The following is a 23,241-nucleotide window of genomic DNA, read 5'->3' on the forward strand; positions in this document are numbered from 1 at the left end:
ACTGGGGCAGAAAAAAAACCGGAGATAATTACATTTTACAATGCCACCAAAGGGGGTGTGGATACAGCAGATCAGATGTGCTCCACTTTCAACGTCAGCAGAAACATCAAACGCTGGCCAATAGTCATATTTTTTGCTATGTTGAATTTGGGTGGTATAAATTCACAAGTAATTTATCTTGAAAACAAGCTTGAACCACTCCGTAGACGATTGTATCTGAAAAAATTGGCCCATGAACTAGTACTTGGAGAGCTACGCAGGAGAAGCGTGAAAACAATCGGTATCCCCTCTCGCCTTCAAGTTCAGCTCAAAAGGTTCCGCCCAGAAGATGATGGTGAAAAGTCACCATCTGCACCACCTCACAAAAGAAGGAGATGCACCACCTGCCAAACGGAAAGCGGAACCAGAAGGCTTTCAAATTATGAATGTCTCAAATGTCATAAAGCAATTTGCCTGACACATGCAAAAATGGTGTGTAATTCTTGCTATTTGCTCTGCAAGTGTGACTTTTCTGGGGAAACCTCAGCATCTACTTCTGATTGAATATGTTTTTAATAGTACTTAAGGTACCTTAAAATTAAGTTTGTGTTCAAAAATTTTCTTTGTACATTTTTTTGAGAGAGTCGAACTGGGGACTATTTGGCGGGAGTTTTGAAAAGTTTGTATTTCATAGTTATTAGTTTTATGTTAAGTAAATTTTTTTTTTGCAACTGATTATGTGTAGTCTCTTTTATTACATCCCTATGAAGGTCACTGATCACTTTTAGAGCACTGAAATTGCAAACATTAGATATTATAGGTATTTTTCCAGCAGGCGCCTGACAGGCACATTGTATGTGAACTCGTTAGTCCGAATATTGTATGTGACGGAGGGTTAATGGCTTCAGAGAGACCCTTTCTGAAAATGGCTGCAAGCGCAGATTCATTCCATTGAGTGAGCACGGACCATTTTCTAAATTTCTGGCAATATAGCTCTATCTCATCCTGAGCCTGACAAAGAGCCAGCAAATTTTTTTCTGCCTGATCTACTGAATTAGGCTCATCGTACAGCAATCCAAGCGCCAGGAAAAACGCATCGATATTACTTAATGCAGGATCTCCTGACGCAAGAGAAAATGCCCAGTCCTGAGGGTCGCCACGCAAAAAAGAAATGACGATCCTAACCTGTTGCGCAGGGTCACCAGCGGAACGAGGTTTCAAAGCCAGAAACAGTTTCAATTATTCTTGAAACTCAGAAATTTAATTCTATCTCCAAAAAACAAATCTGGAATAGGAATTCTCGGTTCTAACAAAGAATTCTGAACCACAAAATTTTGAATATCTTGAACTCTTGCCGTGAGCTGATCTACACATGAAGACAGACCTTTAATGTCCATTGTAACACCTGTGTCCTGAACCACCCAAATTTCTAGGGGAAAAAAAAGACAAATCACAGTGCAAAGGAAAAAAAATGGTCTCAGAACTTCTTTTTTCCCTCTCTTGAGAATCATTAGTACTTTTGGCTTCCTGTACTGTTATGATAGGCAATTCAGTAACACAATGTACATAGCGATCAGAGCACATACAGTGATCTGACAATAACCCAAAATAATAGAACGAGCTCTGAGACGTGGGAACTCTGTAGACCGCAATTCCTGATCCTCTCCAAACACAACTAGAGGCAGCCGTGGATTGCGCCTAACGCTCCCTATGCAACTCGGCACAGCCTGAGAAACTAACTAGCCTGAAGATAGAAAAATAAGCCTACCTTGCCTCAGAGAAATACCCCAAAGGAAAAGGTAGCCCCCCACATATAATGACTGTGAGTAAGATGAAAAGACAAACGTAGGGATGAAATAGATTCAGCAAAGTGAGGCCCGATATTCTAGACAGAACGAGGATAGGAAAGATAACTTTGCGGTCTACACAAAACCCTAAAGAAAACCACGCAAAGGGGGCAAAAAGACCCTCCGTACCGAACTAACGGCACGGAGGTACACCCTTTGCGTCCCAGAGCTTCCAGCAAAACAAATAGACAAGCTGGACAGAAAAAAAAGCAACAAATAGCAAAGAAGCACTTAGCTATGCAGAGCAGCAGGCCACAGGAATGATCCAGAGAAACACAAGTCCAACACTGGAACATTGACAGGAAGCATGGATCAAAGCATTAGGTGGAGTTAAGTAGAGAAGCAGCTAACGAGCTCACCAGATCACCTGAGGGAGGAAACTCAGAAGCTGCAGTACCACTTTCCTCCACAAACGGAAGCTCCCAGAGAGAATCAGCCGAAGTACCACTTGTGACCACAGGAGTGAACTCTGCCACAGAATTCACAACACATTCCCACGCTGTCACTCTGTGAACCAGCAGCTGTGACTGGCGGTGACAAAGTGACCACCAGTCAAGTACCAGCTGATGACTACTACTCTTATCAGCCAGCGCCTGGTCTCACTGATAGCAGCGATAGCAGGCGACGCTGATGAGAGTAGTCATCAGCTGGTGTCTGTGCATAGCGATATCTTTAGTGCAATCCACAGTCACCGGAGACAAAGAAGATGAACGTTGAGTACTTTGTGGGAACATTTCAATAATAAAGACTTTTCTTTATTGAGTACATTAATCTCTACAGAGTGACAACGTCCTACATGGCGCGGTAGCGGAATTCTGCTCTCATGGCGAGCGGCTGTCTAGGGTGCAGGAGGCAAAAGGAAATTCTTATGAGATATTGAGATGTAAAATGTCAAAAGCATAAAAATATAAACTTCATAGAAGAAGCCAAAAGCGAACGACGTTCATCTAGTATTCAGAGGGAGGATCAGCTGGACCAGGGACCACAACAATGGACTCCTTGTCTGTAGCCCCAATGTTCTCCAGAACTTTAGTTAATTTTTCACCTAAACTTCATTTATTTTATTTTATTGTTCCTTTAGTTTCTGACAAGAAAAGCAAGAAAAGTTATTTGATGAATGATTAAAAAAACCTCCAGATTTCTGAGTCCTCGCTGGGCTGATGCTTTATCATCAGATAGGTATGAAGGATTTTCTTTACCAAAACCTTCTACCTAAGCCTCATTGCTGGCTACTGACTAATAACAAGGTCATTACACCGGCTATATCTGAAGAATGCTGCAAACTACACATTTGATTTAATTTTTCCAATTACAAAAATAAGCCGTGTTTTATTCCACAGAAAGGTGTTATGGTCACGGGAAAACCCATTCAATGGATAACCCTCATCATTACTAATCCTCTTACCTCCATTTATGGAGCTTCTCATCTTCACCAGGGGCTCTAAAAGTTTCTTCTCCTCTGTGGTGAAGAGGAACAAGTCTAGAGCTTTCTCTTTAATGGACGGCTGACTGCTTAAGATCCGTAATTTCTCCTCATCATTACCGTCATTTAGGTCATCGACCACCACAATCACATTTTTATCTAAAAACAATGTAAAAAATCCAAGACGATTCAGCATAATATGCCTCATTGAATGGTAACAATTGATTCATATTTGTACATTTTCATCTGAGAAGATTTGTACTGCAGATGTGATCTTCACCCCGAAGACCGAAACACCGAGGAACCAAATCCCAATCTAAGACCAATACGTTAAGACACTAAATAACCAAAACCAAAAATACCACATAAATCAGTGGAGAACCAAGTATCTAATGAAGCCTGAAACAAGAAACACTACAGACCCTTTAAGGTGGTTGTGTAATGAAAAATAAATAAAACAAAGTTTAGAAACAACTTACTTCAATACTTTGATTATGTTTGGTGGCCGATCCACTCTGGCCTCAGGACGGCCGCTCTGCTCCCAACTTGCGTTCCATACAGGAGAGTTCTTTGTGTTTTGGCACATCGTCAGGTTTGTGTGTGAAGGGAGCCGGCTTACTGCTCATTGCTATAGCGAAGACAGACTCCTCTGTCACAACAAAAGTATTGACCGAGAAGAGTCGGTGACTAAGCGATGGAAATGAGCAACCAACCAACGTCAACACACAAGGCAATGGCCACCTGCCGACACAGGAAACGTTCTTATATGTTGAGCACCAGAGCAAGCCTGTGACCAGAGGGGATTGAAGAACCTGCACTAATGGAACAATATTATCATCTTAATGTTTTTCCCAAATGTATGCATCATTTTTTGGGTTGGACAAGTCCTACAAGACCCTGTAAAAAGTCTGTGCCATTGCCACTTACTCATCATGGAGGACATGTAGTCCAGCTCATCGTCATACAGAGAATCAGTGACATCCGTGATATTGATCCTCCCTCGGTTTTTGGTGTGATACAAGATTCCAAAGGTACAATTAGAGACGTTAGTCATGAACTGTTGGAAGCCCCTGTTGGAAATATAATAAGACTGGACGTTTTCTACAGAACCTCGGAAATAGTCAGATTCCAGCTCCATCTTCAGCCATTCATATTCACTTTCTGAAGATCTTGAAAAGATTCCAACCTTATGGCCCTGGTAAAATCAGAAAGACCATAGAGAAAAGAGTAAAACAAGAGAGATATAAAAAACGTCAACTTGAGATCCTTTATGATCACCCATGAGATTTATCTTTTTTTTCTAAAGTAAGAATTTGCCAATTGAGAAATCTTATTTCTTGAAATCCTGCTCTAAATGTGCCTAATGTGTGCATCACTTATAGAATCACATCCAATATTGTCAGCTGTATACCAGCTGTGAAGAATGTGTACCCATTGTCAAATATGTGTAAGTCAATTTGACATTACTAAGGCTCTATTTGCACTAAAAAGCTTAAGATGTGTGGGATGTAGTCCTAGAAGACCTCAGAATGTTGTACATGTCTTCTCAGGGCAATTGGAGGCTTTTCGTCACTATACTTGTGCCACAAAATGAATTGTTGGAAATATTTGGTGAAGTTGGTGAATTCGGATGTAAAAACATTTGCTCTTCTCTATTCATGTGAAAACATTGTGAACTTTTATGTCAATCTTAGAATTTCAAAACGAGATGAACTTTCCCAATTTTGAATTCCAATTCAATTTTTCTAATTAAATGCACAACCATCCTAATAATTTGGGTGGAGGTATTCCTTAACATCGAGACATCTGACAACACTTAGAATATTGTCTATGGAGCTGTAGACATTCTCTCTTCTCCTCTTGTAGACATCTCATCTAATCCCCATCACTTTTCTCATGTTTGTCCATGTAGCAGCATTAGGAGTCGTCTCTTACCGTCCAGGAAGCCGAACCTGGAACAAAAGTGCAGAAAAGCTGAAATTCACTATGTGCGTTGAGTGACACCTCAACCTCTAATCTTATTCTGTGGAAGTATTTTAGACTTAGACTCATGGTACCTTTTAAAATTGTCTTCATTTTCTCCATCTTCGTGTTGTAAAGCTTGAGATTGTCTTTATACCAGGCGATTTGTTGTTTTGAGAACTTTAGAACCGGAAAATTGTGTTGACCGTTGATTTGTCGAGGAGGACAATTGTCTGGAGTCTTTTCACTCAGCAAAATTATAACATTTTTCAGGCCTTAAAGTCAAAGAGAAAAAAGTAATACTCAGAAAGACTCAATCTAAGCCGCAAGTCTAAATGGAAATGTCTTACATTATAGGAGCACATTATTCTGATACAGATACAGCAACTTCTGAAACGGCCTGGTCACATTACCCTGGATGTCTAGTCTGTGTCAAGTGCTTCAGTCATACTTGTGATATACAAAACTAGACACAAAGCTAATTTACCGTAATAAAAAGACAACTCCTCCACTTCTCGCGATGACTCTGAATCCCATTGGTCACTTTCAAAACAGAACACGACACAAGAGCAGGAGGAGACGCTTTTCCTGAATTTCCAATCTCCATCAATTTTAAAAATTTCAATCTTTTCATCACTTTTATACTCATTGAAGATTTCTGATTTCAGCGCGTCCTTAATCCAGTCACACGAGTACGGAGACTTAGTGACAACCTGCAACTCGTAAGAAGTAACAGCATCAGAACGGAAAGTGGGCGAGGATATTTCATTTATCAATACTGGGTATTGATGTAAAGAAGAAAATGTTTCAACATGTCTCCGTGTGAAGAGAATATCTAAGACAGTAGCCTCCACTGTCTCTATGGATGACCAATTAGACAAAGGGGCTGGTTTAGCTGTCAGCCAGCCTCCTTCACGCACCACCAGTACAGGAAGCATTACTCAGAATTGGATGTTCCCATTAACATATCAGGACATAAACTTCATTGGTACTGCATCATGAGTGGTAAGAGATGACACTGAAGGGGTCACACAGATTCCACCACTGCCACCAATTTTCAAGAGATGACGCCAGAGAGACCACGCAGAGTCCCACTGCTGCCACCAATTGTCAAATATCATAGCCTGGGGGGACGTAACTGATCCACCAACACTGTTATTTTTGTTTCATGAACAGCCCTCTCCTCCCCCTATTGTCCGGACAATTACACAATTACCAGCTGTTTCCAATAAGGCCGGTTATGGGGAAAATAATAGTGAGCATAGGGTATATACACCTCTGATTCCCACACATGGGATTTGTGTATATCCCCCTGACACAGTCACTGCTAGCTCCATGATAACCCACAAAACTACTCGCTGCCACTATTGATCGTTTTTTATATACAGGCCGACTGGAAGACTGATTCTGGTAATATATGACTTTGGAGTGCGGTTTAAAGAACAAAAGTAACAGAACTATTAAATGTTATCCTCAATCCATTATCCATTATAATATTTGGCCATCGTATGTGATACAGAGACCTTTGGCCTCTAAAACACAAGCACCTGGCTGAGGGACAATCGCTGCACCCCCTCTATCTACACTCCTGATCCTTCTGGTTAAATATCTTTCTTCTAATACTAAAAAAAAATTAATTCATCAAAGAATGCTGAAAATAGTCCACTGGCAGGCTCATGTGAAATACTGCTATAGAGGTGACAGGAGCAACATTGTGTCCAGTGTAAAAACAAAATACTAGACAATGTGGAAAAACATCATCCATACGTCATAAGGGCGAGTATATGTAAAGGACGTGATGAGACGGGCACAAGTTCATCATATGACATCTTGCAAGTGTGTGATGCTGTAAAAAGGAAATTACAATGATGGATCTCAAGTAGTAACATCCCTAAACTCCACACAGCACCCACCAACCTAAAAAATAATAAATAATAGACCTTACCCACAAAGACGAAACACATTTATGCCAATTTACATATTTCCAATTATCTGAAAAATAGAGAAAAGTGAAGAACATGATCGACACTGCACAAAGGGTTAATCGATCAGGACAGATCTATATACAGTAAGCACTCACCTGATATTGTGGGGTCGACAAGATCAAAGTCTTCATTAAATCCTAGAAAAGATCATAAAATACAGTTACTGATCATGGTCCCTCTCATCATATAATCCCCCCGTAATAAAATTACAATGGTAACATGTCAGGGACACAGCTGGTTACATCAGGGGGCTCTATAGGTGGGGGGCAGGGGTATTATTAGTGTGCTCCTCCTATGGTTCCTCACTTCTACATAACATAATAAACTAATTTACTATCTATAAGTTTGAGCTTTTTCGTTGATGATTTTTCTAGTTCTCAGATAGATAAATGTCACTGAGAACCGCGGCAGCATGAGTGTGAACAGCAGGAGAACGGCTGATTTCCAGCAGAGCCGCGGAGTCAGATAGAGCTGCAGGCTTAGTCCAACGCTCTTCAATATTTACATCAATGAGCTGGCCACTGTTCTGGAATCCTCCGAGGCATCAAGTCTCACACTGTATGATGCCCAGGTGAAATTCTTCCTGTAAGCAGATGACCTACTATTGCCATTAACAACAGAGGCAACCTGAAAATCTTGGAGAAATTCAACTCCACATGGCCACTACCAATCAACCCCCCAAAACCAATATCATGGTGTTACAGAAGAGAAAGCCAAGATGGGACCAGCACTCTCCATTTGTGCTAAACAACTGTACATTTACAGGAACGGACAAATATACCTACCTGGGCCTGAAAACTCACCAGTCAGGAAGCTTCAAACAAGCCATAGAGACCCTGAAAGACAAGGCCTGCAAAACCTTCTATACCATCCATAGGAAACTCTACCATCCTAAGCTACCAGTGATGGTCTGGCTAAAAATCTTCGATGCCATAATCACCCCAATCCTCCTGTACAGCAGTGAAGTCTGGGGCCCTCACACATCCCCAGACAGGTCAATGTGGGATTCCAGTCTAACAGAAATATTCCCCCTGGAATTCTGTAAACACCTTCTCCAGGTCCATCAGAGCACCACCAACATTGCCTGCCGAGCTGGGCAGATTCCCACTGCACCTAGCAGTCCTGAAGAGGGTGCTATCCTTCCAGGATCACCTACAGAGTAGCAACACAAGCTCCCATCACCATAAAGCCATGCTACATATAGGTGGTCCCCACAATCCAGGACCCCTAGAACAGCTCACTCAATCCCAACCTGACCGAACCATCAACCAAAACAACCTGACAAAAGTCACAATCAGGAAGATGGTAGAGGAGGGGCAGGAGAGGTATGTCAGTGACTGGAGGAACGAGATCATCAGCTCACAGAAACTGACCATGTACCGGAGCCTACAGAGAGACTACAGACTGGCCCCATATCTGGAGAAACTCACGGACCCCAGAGACCGCCAGATCCTGAGCCGATATAGACTCAGCGCCCACAGTCTGGCCATCGAATGTGGCCGACACAGGCAGAGCTACAAGCCCAGGGAGGAAAGACTGTGCCAACACTGTGACCAGGAGGCCATAGAGGACGAAACCCACTTCCTGCTACACTGCTCCAAATACTCAGCAGTGAGGGACACTCACTTCAGGAGACTTTCCGATCTCTTTCCGGATTTCAGCTCCATGAAGGAGGAAGAGGAAGCATATATCCTGCTGGGGGAAGAAGAGAGCGCAGTGGAGAGAACAGTGCAGTATGAAAGCGTGGGGGAAAGAGCAACACAGTACGTGATCGCAGAGGAGCGCAGTGCAGTATGTGAGTGTGTTTCATAGGCTGTGAGAAAGACAACTATAAGATGCCATGGACTTCCATAACCCTCAATCTGAGTTTTTCTCACGGTGCTAGCAGGGATCTCACCAAAGTCATGTCAGTTCAGCCCGGCAGGGAAAGCAAAAAAGTTAAACTGTGTTTAGTCTTATCTCTAATAAACGACTTTATTCTGCCTGTGTCTTTATTTACCATGCAACTATAGGATTAGTAATGGAGAAGTTTCATATGGACGCCACTCCACTAGTAATCCGTGGGCTTAATGTCACCTGACAATACAAAGGTGACATCAACCCCACAAATATAAACCCCACTTGCCACTACTACCGCTTTTAGCAATTGAAAAAAAACAGCATGGGGACCCCACTATTCTTGATAACCAACCTTGTTGAAGCTGACAGCTGAGGATTGCAGCCTCCAGCTGTGAGTTTTGACTGGCTGATTATCAAAAATACAGGGGACCCCACGCCATTTAAAAAAAAAAAATATTTATTTATAGTGCAGACGCCAGCTGATAAATACTCGCCGCTCCTGCTCTAACTGTTATTAGCAGCAGCAGGTGTCGGATGATGGGAGCAGTTGTCCCATCAGCTGATACCAGTGACTGCAGGTGACTGGAGGTAAACTGTATACCTCCGATCACAGCTGAGTGTTCCCGCTGTCTTTTGACCGCATGGGAACTGAGGCTCTCTGACCGCCGAGGATGATTTCACCGCCAATCACATGACAGCATGGCAAACACTGGATGTTCGGGTTCCCCATTCAAGTGAATGGGGTCCGGGTTTGGATTCGGGTTCTGATCTGGTACCCGAATCTGAACTTTTTGTAACTGTTCGGCCGAACCCGAACATCCAGGTGTCCGCCCATCTCTCGTACTGGACAACCTTTTAAGTCATCAAAGTGAAATCCTTGTCCTATTAAGAATGGCTACATCTGGAACACATAAGTAGCTGATTTCCCACCTTCAGGTTTTGGTTGATTTGCGGATGTTTCTTCTTCATTCTTCAGATTCATCATCTCAGATCCTTCATCTGAAACTAAGATATAAAAGAAAATAGATGTCAGCTCCTAGAAGTTTCTGGGCTAATTCTGCTTTTATAGTTGTAAAATCAGTATATTAATTATTTTATTTATCTATAGATATTTTACCTGGCAGCGGAGGATCTTCTATAACATTTTCTACAACGGTTTCTATAATATAGAAATATATTATCTGATAAATCTTATACAAATATACACAAGTGATTGTTCTACTCTGTCTTTTCTTAGTGTATCGTAGAAGGGTACGAGGCTGTTATGAACGCAATCCAGTGACACAGAGGACCAACAGTGTACCAGCGATCAGAGCACATATAGTGATCTGACAGTAACCCAAAAATATAAGAACGAGCTCTGAGACGTGGAATCTCTGTAGACCACAATCCCTGAACCTATCCTAAACACAACTAAAGGCAGCTGTGGATTGCGCCTCAAATACTACCTATGCAACTCGGCACCGCCTGAGAAGCTGACTAGCCTGAAGATAGAAAAACAAGCCTGACTTGCCTCAGAGAAATACCCCAAAGGAAAAGGCAGCCCCCCACATGTAATGACTGTGAGTGAGATGAAAAGACAAACGTAGGGATGAAATAGATTCAGCAAAGTGAGGCCCGATATTCTAAACAGAGCGAAGATAGTAAAGAGAACTTTGCAGTCTACAAAAAACCCTAAATCAAAAACCACGCAAAGGGGGCAAAAAGACCCACCGTGCCGACTAACGACACGGTGGTACACCCTTTGCGTCTCAGAGCTACCAGCAAAACAAAAGACAAGCTGGACAGAAAATTAAGCAACAAAAAGCAAAAATGCACTTATCCAAGCAGGGCAGAAGTCCACAGGAAAGATCCAGAAGCTCAGATCCAAACTGGAACATTGATCAGGAGCAAGGAAAACAGAATCATGTGGAGTTAAATAATGAAGCAGCTAACGAGCTCCCCGGAACACCTGAGGGAGGAAGCTCAGAAGCTGCAGTACCCCTTGTGACCACAGGAGTGAATTCAGCCACAGAATTCACAACAGTACCCCCCCCTTGAGGAGGGGTCACCGAACCCTCACCAGAGCCCCCAGGCCGACCAGGATGAGCCACATGAAAGGCACGAACAAGATCGGGAGCATGGACATCGGAGGCAAAAACCCAGGAATTATCTTCCTGAGCATAACCCTTCCATTTAACCAGATACTGGAGTTTCCGTCTAGAAACACGAGAATCCAAAATCTTCTCCACAATATACTCCAATTCCCCCTCCACCAAAACCGGGGCAGGAGGCTCAACAGATGGAACCATAGGTGCCACGTATCTCCGCAACAACGACCTATGGAATACATTATGTATAGAAAAGGAGTCTGGGAGGGTCAGACGAAAAGACACAGGATTGAGAACCTTAGAAATCCTATACGGACCAATAAAACGAGGCTTAAACTTAGGAGAGGAAACCTTCATAGGAATATGACGAGAAGATAACCAAACCAGATCCCCAACATGAAGTCGGGGACCCACACGGCGTCTACGATTAGCGAAAAGTTGAGCCTTCTCCTGGGACAAGGTCAAATTGTCCACTACCTGAGTCCAGATCTGCTGTAACCTGTCCACCACAGAATCCACACCAGGACAGTCCGAAGACTCAACCTGTCCTGACGAGAAACGAGGATGGAACCCAGAATTGCAAAAAAATGGAGAAACCAAGGTAGCCGAGCTGGCCCGATTATTAAGGGCGAACTCAGCCAATGGCAAAAAGGACACCCAATCATCCTGGTCTGCAGAAACAAAACATCTCAGATATGTTTCCAAGGTCTGATTGGTTCGTTCGGTCTGGCCATTAGTCTGAGGATGGAAAGCCGAGGAAAAAGATAGGTCAATACCCATCCTACCACAAAAGGCTCGCCAAAACCTCGAAACAAACTGGGAACCTCTGTCAGAAACAATATTCTCAGGAATGCCATGCAAACGAACCACATGCTGGAAGAACAAAGGCACCAAATCAGAGGAGGAAGGCAATTTAACCAAGGGCACCAGATGGACCATTTTAGAAAAGCGATCACAGACCACCCAAATGACTGACATCTTCTGAGAAACGGGAAGGTCAGAAATGAAATCCATCGAAATATGTGTCCAAGGCCTCTTTGGGACCGGCAAGGGCAAAAGCAACCCACTGGCACGAGAACAGCAGGGCTTAGCCCTAGCACAAGTCCCACAGGACTGCACAAAAGCACGTACATCCCGTGACAGAGATGGCCACCAGAAGGATCTAGCCACTAACTCTCTGGTACCAAAGATTCCAGGATGACCAGCCAACACCGAACAATGAAGTTCAGAGATAACTTTATTAGTCCACCTATCAGGGACGAACAGTTTCTCCGCTGGACAACGATCAGGTTTATTAGCCTGAAACTTCTGTAGCACCCTCCGCAAATCAGGGGAGATAGCAGACACAATTACTCCTTCCTTGAGGATACCTGCCGGCTCAGATACCCCCCGGGGAGTCGGGCACAAAACTCCTAGACAGAGCATCCGCCTTCACATTCTTAGAGCCCGGAAGGTACGAAATCACAAAGTCGAAGCGGGCAAAAAATAACGACCAACGGGCCTGTCTAGGATTCAAGCGCTTGGCAGACTCGAGATAAGTCAAGTTCTTATGATCTGTCAATACCACCACGCGATGCTTAGCTCCTTCAAGCCAATGACGCCATTCCTCGAATGCCCACTTCATGGCCAGCAACTCTCGGTTGCCCACATCATAATTACGCTCAGCGGGCGAAAATTTCCTGGAAAAGAAAGCACACGGCCTCATCACAGAGCAACCAGCACCTCTCTGTGACAAGACCGCCCCTGCTCCAATCTCAGAAGCATCAACCTCGACCTGGAACGGAAGAGAAACATCTGGCTGACACAACACAGGGGTAGAACAAAAACGACGCTTCAACTCCTGAAAAGCTTCCACAGCAGCAGAAGACCAATTAACCAAATCAGCACCCTTCTTGGTCAAATCGGTCAATGGTTTGGCAATGCTAGAAAAATTACCGATGAAGCGACGATAAAAATTAGCAAAGCCCAGGAACTTTTGCAGACTTTTCAGAGATGTCGGCTGAGTCCAATCATGGATGGCCTGGACCTTAACCGGATCCATCTCGATAGTAGAAGGGGAAAAGATGAACCCCAAAAATGAAACTTTCTGCACACCAAAGAGACACTTTGATCCCTTCACAAACAAGGAATTATCACGCAGGACCTGAAAAACCGTTCTGACCTGCTTCACATGAGACTCCCAATCATCCGAGAAGATCAAAATGTCATCCAAGTAAACAATCAGGAATTTATCCAGATACTCACGGAAGATGTCATGCATAAAAGACTGAAACACAGATGGAGCATTGGCAAGTCCGAACGGCATCACTAGATACTCAAAATGACCCTCGGGCGTATTAAATGCAGTTTTCCATTCATCTCCTTGCCTGATTCTCACCAGATTATACGCACCACGAAGATCTATCTTAGTGAACCAACTAGCCCCCTTAATCCGAGCAAACAAGTCAGATAACAATGGCAAGGGATACTGAAATTTAACAGTGATCTGATTAAGAAGGCGGTAATCAATACACGGTCTCAGCGAACCATCCTTCTTGGCTACAAAGAAGAACCCTGCTCCCATTGGTGATGACGATGGGCGAATATGCCCCTTCTCCAGGGATTCCTTCACATAACTGCGCATAGCGGCGTGTTCAGGCACGGATAAATTAAATAATCGACCTTTAGGGAATTTACTTCCAGGAATCAAATTGATAGCACAATCACAATCCCTATGCGGAGGTAGGGCATCGGACTTGGGCTCTTTAAATACATCCTGATAATCAGACAAGAACTCTGGGACCTCAGAAGGGATGGATGATGAAATTGACACAAATGGAACATCACCATGTACCCCCTGACAACCCCAGCTGGATACCGACATGGAATTCCAATCCAATACTGGATTATGGGTTTGTAGCCATGGCAACCCCAACACGACCACATCATGCAGATTATGCAACACCAGAAAGCGAATAACTTCCTGATGTGCAGGAGCCATACACATGGTCAGCTGGGCCCAGTACTGAGGTTTATTCTTGGCCAAAGGTGTAGCATCAATTCCTCTCAATGGAATAGGACACCGCAAAGGCTCCAAGAAAAACCCACAACGTTTAGCATAATCCAAATCCATCAGATTCAGGGCAGCGCCTGAATCCACAAATGCTATGACAGAATATGATGACAAAGCGCAAATCAAGGTAACGGACAGAAGGAATTTGGACTGTACAGTACCAATGACGGCAGACCTAGCGGACCGCTTAGTGCGCTTAGGACACTCAGAAATAGCATGAGTGGAATCACCACAGTAGAAACACAGACCATTCAGACGTCTGTATTCCTGCCGTTCAACTCTGGTCATAGTCCTATCGCACTGCATAGGCTCAGGTTTAATCTTAGGCAATACCGCCAAATGGTGCACAGATTTACGCTCGCGCAAGCGTCGACCGATCTGAATGGCCAAAGACATAGACTCATTCAAACCAGCAGGCATAGGAAAACCCACCATGACATCCTTAAGAGCCTCAGAGAGACCCTTTCTGAACAAAGCTGCCAGCGCAGATTCATTCCACTGAGTGAGTACTGACCACTTTCTAAATTTCTGACAATATAGTTCTATCTCATCCTGACCCTGGCACAAAGCCAGCAAATTTTTCTCAGCCTGATCCACTGAATTAGGCTCATCGTACAGCAATCCGAGCGCCAGAAAAAATGCATCGACGCTACTCAGTGCAGAATCTCCTGGTGCAAGAGAGAATGCCCAGTCCTGCGGGTCGCCGCGCAAAAAAGAAATAATTATCAAAACTTGTTGAACAGGATTACCAGAAGAATGAGGTTTCAAGGCCAGAAATAGCTTACAATTATTTTTGAAGTTCAGAAACTTAGCTCTATCACCAAAAAACAAATCAGGAATCGGAATTCTTGGCTCTAACATAGATTTCTGATCAATAGTATCTTGAATCTTTTGTACATTTATAACAAGATTATCCATTGAAGAGCACAGACCCTGAAAATCCATGTCCAAACCTGTGTCCAGAATTACCCAAATGTCTAGGGGAAAAAAAAAAAAAAAAAGGACTGAACACAGAGCTGATAGAAAAAAAAAAAAAAAAAAAATGATGTCAGAACTTCTTTTTTTTTCCCTCTATTGAGAATCATTAGTATTGGCTCCTGATACTGTTATGAACGCAATCCAGTGACACAGAGGACCAACAGTGTACCAGCGATCAGAGCACATATAGTGATCTGACAGTAACCCAAAAATATAAGAACGAGCTCTGAGACGTGGAATCTCTGTAGACCACAATCCCTGAACCTATCCTAAACACAACTAAAGGTGGCAGTGGATTGCGCCTCAAATACTACCTATGCAACTCGGCACCGCCTGAGAAGCTGACTAGCCTGAAGATAGAAAAACAAGCCTGACTTGCCTCAGAGAAATACCCCAAAGGAAAAGGCAGCCCCCCACATGTAATGACTGTGAGTGAGATGAAAAGACAAACGTAGGGATGAAATAGATTCAGCAAAGTGAGGCCCGATATTCTAAACAGAGCGAAGATAGTAAAGAGAACTTTGCAGTCTACAAAAAACCCTAAATCAAAAACCACGCAAAGGGGGCAAAAAGACCCACCGTGCCGACTAACGGCACGGTGGTACACCCTTTGCGTCTCAGAGCTACCAGCAAAACAAAAGACAAGCTGGACAGAAAATTAAGCAACAAAAAGCAAAAATGCACTTATCCAAGCAGAGCAGCAGGTCACAGGAAAGATCCAGAAGCTCAGATCCAAACTGGAACATTGATCAGGAGCAAGGAAAACAGAATCATGTGGAGTTAAATAATGAAGCAGCTAACGAGCTCCCCGGAACACCTGAGGGAGGAAGCTCAGAAGCTGCAGTACCCCTTGTGACCACAGGAGTGAATTCAGCCACAGAATTCACAACACGAGGCCTCTAGACGGACAGTTTATGTTAGAGACAGATATGAAACATGCTCTAAAACCTTTGAGTTCTGAAAATCTTGATTGGAGCAGTATCAAACGCATAAGATGTACATGTGACGACACAGCACTTCTTCTTAATTATGCCAGAGATAAATTCAGTAGGCCCAGAATCATAAACTGTTGTCTGGAGTATTGACTCTTCTGGTAGGCTAAATTGATATTACTGAATGGATGAATGGCTAAGGTTTTGCATCAGCTTCTACAACTTATTGTCTACTATAGTTGCAAGACAATGATAAAAGGTCATTGAACAATGATGTTTGCTGGTATGTTGATTACACATTGTCCAGGCCAGCTAGTTTGCTGACTTGCAAGACAGGAGTGGAAGACTATGGAAATAGATTACATAATCAAACAATGCAAGTTAACCTCATCACATCTTTCTCTTGACCTCTGGATGCTGGTTAAAGGACAGTTGTGAACTATACAAGGATACCTTTTCCCCTGTTCTAAAAGACTCACCAGGAAGTCAGCTTAGGGGACCACGGCCCCGGCTGGAAGAACACAAGATTTCTTCATTGATCATCACTGAAACCCCAGAGATGCCTTGAAGAATCCAGGTTGGGACAATCAGGTCACCTGGCCACATACCTCACTGCTCTCAGTTAGCTTCCTATGCTTGTCATTAACTCCTCTCTGGGGGAGCCACGGGTGGGGGTATTCGGCACTGGAAGCAGCTCTAATCCCAGCAAGTCAGCAGAAGGGTGAAACTCTGTAATTTGCACCATCTTGGGTATTTGCTGAGACTGTTCTTTATGCTATTGTGTGTTGGTGGTTCAATAAATTATTGCCACCCTGTTTTACCCTCACCCATTGTTATCTGAGTAGTGTTCTGCCCACGGGAAGAGAGCGGGCGTTCGGTGGTATGAGTCCTGCCTGATCTATGCAGTCTTCCTAAAGACATCTGGGCCAGCGGATAAGAGATGACCTACATACCCTGTGTCTCTACAGTACTGATGAAGAACGTAGATTGACAGGCCCAATGGGGGCAATGATGATGATGTCTGAACAGTGCCTTGATGAAGGCTTGCTCCGAAACGCGCGTCAGGGTTGTCATCACACCAGCAGCACTACATCACTATTGGTATGTAATATTCAAAAATGCCTGTTTCCTTTTCCATTGTGGTATACATGGATTTATACATATTTATGACAGTTATCTCTACCTAACCCATTGGGACATGCAGCTTTTCTATACTTAAGCACATTTCATTGTATGTTTTATGGGCGCCCAATTTACATACATTGCTGGTGTGGATACACATATTGGTCTTGCACTACAGCCCTATCAGTAGGGGTTTGAATTTCTTGTACTATAGTACTTTAATGAAGGTTGTGTATGTTGACATCATGTTTGTATACACTGTTTGTACTTTATGCAATATGTACATGCTGCCTTAGATTACACTTTTTAGAATGCATTAATGTATTTGTGTGAGCGTCTTCTGTGCCGCCACATACCTACTTGTAGCTAATAAAGGTATTATGATTGTATTAATATACGCTGCTTACTTTGTAAAAATGATTCTTTTTCGTTTTGGTTTCATAATCACACTTTGATCAGACCCTCATCAGAGTTGAGCACAGTGGGATCCAATTTTTTCAGATGAGAAATTGTAAAAAAAAAACTGTCTCCATCGTCTCAATTCTATCAGTGCGTGAAGAATGGATGCTTTTTTTCCATGGACTGGTTGAATTGCACGACTGAGTGCAATCCGATGTACGAATATAAACTCAGCGACTTTTCCTTCGGGCAGACTTTGTCTAAGGAAATATTTGGATATTTGCACGGCCGCATAGACTGACATTGGTCCGAGTGCAATCTGAGGTTTTGTCGTGTCATACTCAGACCAAAAATTCTGCTGTCTGCAAGAGCAGTGAGTAAAAAAATAACAAATGATGGCGGCAGAAGACTTCACCTCTTCATATTCAACTCTTCACATGAGGAACCAGCAAGCAGGAACATGTCTAGCGCATAATGACCCCCTTCCCACCCCTTACAAAACAGCGCAACACCCCAAACAGAGCTGAGAGGCCGCCATCTGCTAGAAATGCCCTTCATGGTGGAGGCCACTCTTCATAACATAGAACTGAAGTGCCCAGAACACAATTCCATGAAAAGATGTCTCAAGGGTCCACACTTTTCACTGATACAACAGTCAGAAGAAGAGATGTGTATGGAGTGTCAGCTCCTTTGTTTAGTCAATCTGTGGGGGTCACAGGGCACAGACCCCAAACAATGAGCAGATGACCTATCAGGAAACGACTGTCTGTAACATCAAAGTCTGAGTGGTCCCAAGCGCATCCCCCATATCTCTTGTATGAATAGACGTAGGTTTCCCTCCCCCGGGTGGAAGCTTCCTACCACGGCTCTGTGTGATCTGTTACCATCGCTCTCAGGATCCCAAGTGAAAAATCTCCTACCTGGTCGTTCAGAACATTCTGGAGTCAGATCTTCAAAATCATCGTCTTCATCTATTTTCACCATCCCACGTTCTACAAACAAAAGAAGAAAATCAGAAAGCCTGATATCACCGGTCAAACCTAAGAATAATCCTGGCCTTTCACATTTTGGAGGTTTAGGGTTCCACAAAACAACCGTCACAAAGCAATGTGTATATAAACCATCAGCCATAACAATAAAACCGCTGACTGGTGAAGTGAACGATGCTGATTATCCGGTGACAATGGTGCCCGTTGGTTTGGGTGAGAGGAGATTAGGACTTTATTGGAGTTGAGGAGAGTTGGGCAAATGTAAGGATTTGAGCAACTTGGTGAGAACCAAATTTTGATGCCTAGACGACTGGGAGATCGGGGACACGGTATAAGTTTGCTTCTCCCGTTACATGATAGATCTGGTGATGTGTCCCCGAGGAGCCATTGATGGGTTTGGGTGGTGAAAGCCAAGGCATCTGCTCCATTCCCACAGAAGAGTCACTATACCCCAAATTACTGATAATTAGAGGAGACTTAATCGATTCAATGAAAATTTTATTCAAGTCTAAATTTTGAATATTCTCCAGACCCAGAAAAGTCAAACAATTTGTGATCCAATTAGTGTGAATCGCTACAAATGCCCCGTGCTATCTTACACAATACATAGAAAAGAATTAAATGACCCCAGGTGAGACCACATGAGCTTCCCCATAATGCCTTGCAGCTGTCACATGGTATAGTGCAGCAAGTCAGGAAAGACTGTCAGAGCCTGTAGAAAAGCCAAAGCTGGGAATGCAGCTGCCATTTTTATGGTGACTCTGGATAGTGAATGGACATTACAGCTCAAACCTCGGCAGTAAGGTAGAAAGTCATAAAACATTGAAGAAACTGTACAGATGGCGTGTGATAGCACAGCAGTGATAAACAGCTGCTGTCCCTTTATCTATAGTCATATATATTTTTGCAAGCTTTAAAGGGGTTGTATACAGTCCTAGGAGACCTCAGAGTGTTACACTTGTCTTTCCAGGGCAATCGCAGCTTCCTCGATTCACAGTAAATCAAGTTTGGGGGAACAATTTGTCAAAGATTACAAACTCACATTTTAAAAGATGCCTTAATCTCTACTGATAATGTAAGAATACCATAATCTTCCCGTCCTCCATGACAGGCACCTACAATGAGACGGTGACCATTAGACCTGGACCAAGGACCAATAGGAGGCCGTCTCTTCTGATGGTTACATTTTCCATCATGCTGAGAACCAGTAAGAAATGTGGATGCAATGTGAACATGTGGGTGACACACAGCGAGTAACATCTGGGGGTTGAGAAGACAAGGACGGGCACGGTCACTATGCTCCTCCTAAAGAAGCATCAATCCCCTGCGATTCGGTCATTCCTCCATTCTGTGTGAGGTTAATAGCTCTAGAGATCTAGCGTCATCTATTGGATATAGTTCTCCCAAAAGTCAGTATTGACCATTTAACGAGTCTTGTCACGTGGCTTAGAATAAGAAGCCAAACCAAATACTCCAGTTCTGAAGATATGTTTCGGGTGTTTGTCCCTCCTCAGCGCAAAGCAAGAGGACTGGATGAGAGGCTTCTGATAGGGATCTAAGGAGGAACATTTCTGCTTTTGGACAGTGCTGTGCACTGATGAGGGGCAAACACCATGAAACATGTCTGCAAATGGAGCTTCTGGTTTGGCTTTCATCCTAAGTCCTATGGCAAGACGGCAGCTTCCCGCTCTCCACCAGGAGAACCTTCACCCTTAGCGATCTTCTGTGTCTCACGTATGTAGCCCATGTCTTACCTGAGAGTTTTGGATGTTTTGCTGATGATTTTTCTTCACTCTCCGAATTTATCATCTCAGATCCTTCACCCCAACCTAGACATAAAAGATGGAGTTGAGCTGCTGAGAATTATCTGGGCGACGAGATTTCTGCTCTGAAGTTCATAAATCCGAAGCCAAAAAAGTCCAAAGCATCAAATATCAGAGGAGCAATCTGCAATCTCAACTATCTCTAGATACAGGATCTCTCTATATAGTTATAGGATCCCACTCTATATAGTTATAGGATCCCTCTGTATAGTTATAGGATCCCTCTCTATACAGTTATAGGATCCCTCTCTATTGTTATAGGATCCCTCTATATACAGTTACAGGATCCCTCTCTATGTAGTTATAGGATCCCTCTCTATTGTTATAGGATCCCTCTCTATACAGTTATAGGATCCCTCTCTATTGTTATAGGATCCCTCTCTATTGTTATAGGATCCCTCTCTATATAGTTATAGGATCACTCTATATTAAGTTATAGGATCCCTCTCTATACAGTTGTAGGATCCTCTCTATTGTTATAGGATCCCTCTCTGTATAGCTATATGATCCCTCTATATAGTTATAGGATCCCTCTCTATTGTTATGGGATCCCTCTCTATACAGTTATAGGATCCCTCTCTATTGTTAAAGGATCCCTATCTACAGTATATAGTTATATGATCTCTCTCTATATAGTTATAGGATCCCTCTCTATTTTTATAGGATCCCTCTCTATACAGTTGTAGGATCACTCTTTATTGTTATAGGATCCCTCTCTATATAGTTATATAATCCCTCTATATAGTTATATGATCCCTCTCTAGTTCTAGGATCCCTCTCTATTGTTATAGGATCCCTCTCTATACAGTTATAGGATCCCTCTCTATTGTTAAAGGATCCCTATCTACAGTATATAGTTATATGATCCCTCTCTATATAGTTATAGGATCCCTCTCTATACAGTTATATGATCACTCTCTATATAGTTATAGGATCCCTCTCTAGTTATAGGATCACTCTATATTAAGTTATAGGATCCCTCTCTATACATTTGTAGGATCCTCTGTATTGTTATAGGATCCCTCTCTATATAGTTATATGATCCCTCTATATAGTTATAGGATCCCTCTCTATTGTTATAAGATCCCTATCTATATAGTTATATGATCCCTCTCTATATAGTTATAGGATCCCCCTCTATTTTTATAGGATCCCTCTCTATACAGTTGTAGGATCCCTCTATATTGTTATAGGATCCCATTCTATATAGTTATGTGATCCCTCTATATAGTTATAGGATCCATCTCTATTGTTATAGGATCCCTCTATATATAGTTATTTATGATCACTATATAGTTATAGGATAGTTTTCTATATAGTTTTGGGATATCTTACCTCTTTTTGTCTCTCTTCTTTCCATCGTCCTCTGCTTTTCGCAGTTTGTTTTTCTCGTCTGTCTTTACTTTCAGTTTTGCTTCTAATGATGAAACTTGCACAACAGTCACAGTCACAGTGTGCGGCCGGGAGGAGACTGAGGCCGTGTCATCCTCTATATACCTGCAGTGTGTATAGATACTTGTGTAATGTCACCATATAGCCTGGTGTGTGCAGATAACTGGAGGGGTGTAGAGTTATATACATTCAGATATTGTCACTTGTAACCTTGTATTTCTCTGGATTCTTCCCCGTGAACATTATGATGCTTTGCAGAGATTATTAACAGATGTGAAGTGATAACTCATCCAGGAGTGTAATAAAGTATGTGTTAGAGGGGGACATGCACCCATAAGTCCCATGAGGATGACTCCTTTTCTGTGGTTTGATATTAGCTGGAGAGCTGCTCCAAGAATAAAAGTGAAAAATTCCCAATTTGTAGTTGTGGGCCAGAACCCTCCATTGCTTCTAGTACCTACTCCATACCTGCTTCCATGTGCTCTGTCTGGCTGCAGTGCTTCTAGTACCTGCTCCATACCTGCTTCCATGTGTCCTGTCAGCCTGCAGCCTCCAGTGCTTTTAGTACCTGCTTTATACCTGCTTCCATGTGTCCTGTCTGCCTGCAGCCTCCAGTGTTTCTAGTACCTGCTCCATACCTGCTTCCATGTGTCCTGTCTGCCTGTGGCCTCCAGTGCTTCTAGTTCCTGCTCCATACCTGCTTCCATGTGTCCTGTCTGCCTGTGGCCTCCAATGCTTCTAGTTCCTGCTCCATACCTGCTTCCATATGTCCTGTTTGCCTGCAGCCTCCAGTGCTTCTAGTACCTGCTCCATACCTGATTCCATGTGTCCTGTCAGCCTGCAGCCTCCAGTGCTTTTAGTACCTGCTTTATACCTGCTTCCATGTGTCCTGTCTGCCTGCAGCCTCCAGTGCTTTTAGTACCTGCTCCATACCTGCTTCCATGTGTCCTGTCTGCCTGTGGCCTCCAGTGCTTCTAGTACCTGCTCCATACCTGCTTCCATGTGTCCTTTCTGCCTTTGGCCTCCAGTGCTTCTAGTACTTGCTCCATACCTGCTTCCATGTGTCCTGTTTGCCTGTGGCCTCCAGTGTTTCTAGTACCTGCTCCATACCTGCTTCCATGTGACCTGTCTGCCTGCAGCCTCCAGTGCTTCTAGTTCCTGTTCCATACCTGCTTCCATGCGTCCTGTCTGCCTGTGGCCTCCAGTGCTTCTAGTACCTGCTTCATCCCAGCTTCCATGTGACCTGTCTGCCTGCGGCCTCCAGTGCTTCTAGTACCTGCTCCATACCTGCTTCCATGTGTCCTGTCTGCCTGTGGCCTCCAGTGCTTGTAGTACCTGCTCTATACCTTCTTCCATGTGTCCTGTCTGCCTGTGGCTGCCAGTGCTTTCAGTACCTGCTACATACCTGCTTCCATGTGTCCTTTCTGCC

At 43.4% G+C, this 23,241-nt stretch overlaps 1 protein-coding gene across 4 annotated transcripts in view; it reads right to left on the minus strand.

The window, feature by feature from the left end:
• The window catches only part of LOC138645670 (uncharacterized), a 29,222-nt gene extending 7,337 nt beyond the window's left edge, over positions 1 to 21,885 (minus strand). Inside the window, exons 1-13 of one of the 4 annotated variants that reach the window (XM_069735127.1) lie at positions 21,756 to 21,885; positions 20,352 to 20,426; positions 18,529 to 18,600; positions 10,153 to 10,194; positions 9,966 to 10,040; positions 7,292 to 7,333; positions 7,157 to 7,203; positions 5,699 to 5,924; positions 5,307 to 5,486; positions 5,185 to 5,201; positions 4,177 to 4,447; positions 3,232 to 3,408; positions 2,545 to 2,910 (exon numbers count right to left, since the gene is read on the minus strand). In XM_069735127.1, coding sequence (XP_069591228.1) covers positions 2,888 to 2,910; positions 3,232 to 3,408; positions 4,177 to 4,447; positions 5,185 to 5,201; positions 5,307 to 5,486; positions 5,699 to 5,924; positions 7,157 to 7,203; positions 7,292 to 7,333; positions 9,966 to 10,040; positions 10,153 to 10,194; positions 18,529 to 18,600; positions 20,352 to 20,426; positions 21,756 to 21,780 — 1,272 coding nt within the window. In that variant the 5' untranslated portion in view covers positions 21,781 to 21,885 and the 3' untranslated portion in view covers positions 2,545 to 2,887. Of the gene's footprint in view, positions 1 to 2,544; positions 2,911 to 3,231; positions 3,409 to 4,176; positions 4,448 to 5,184; positions 5,202 to 5,306; positions 5,487 to 5,698; positions 5,925 to 7,156; positions 7,204 to 7,291; positions 7,334 to 9,965; positions 10,041 to 10,152; positions 10,195 to 18,528; positions 18,601 to 20,351; positions 20,427 to 21,755 lie in introns of those variants that run through there. The other 3 variants (XM_069735125.1, XM_069735126.1, XM_069735128.1) reach the window with 3 other exon arrangements.
• Between the last annotated feature and the right edge of the window lie 1,356 nt (positions 21,886 to 23,241).

Source organism: Ranitomeya imitator, chromosome 7 (assembly GCF_032444005.1).
Source record: "Ranitomeya imitator isolate aRanImi1 chromosome 7, aRanImi1.pri, whole genome shotgun sequence".
Lineage (NCBI taxonomy): Eukaryota > Metazoa > Chordata > Amphibia > Anura > Dendrobatidae > Ranitomeya > Ranitomeya imitator.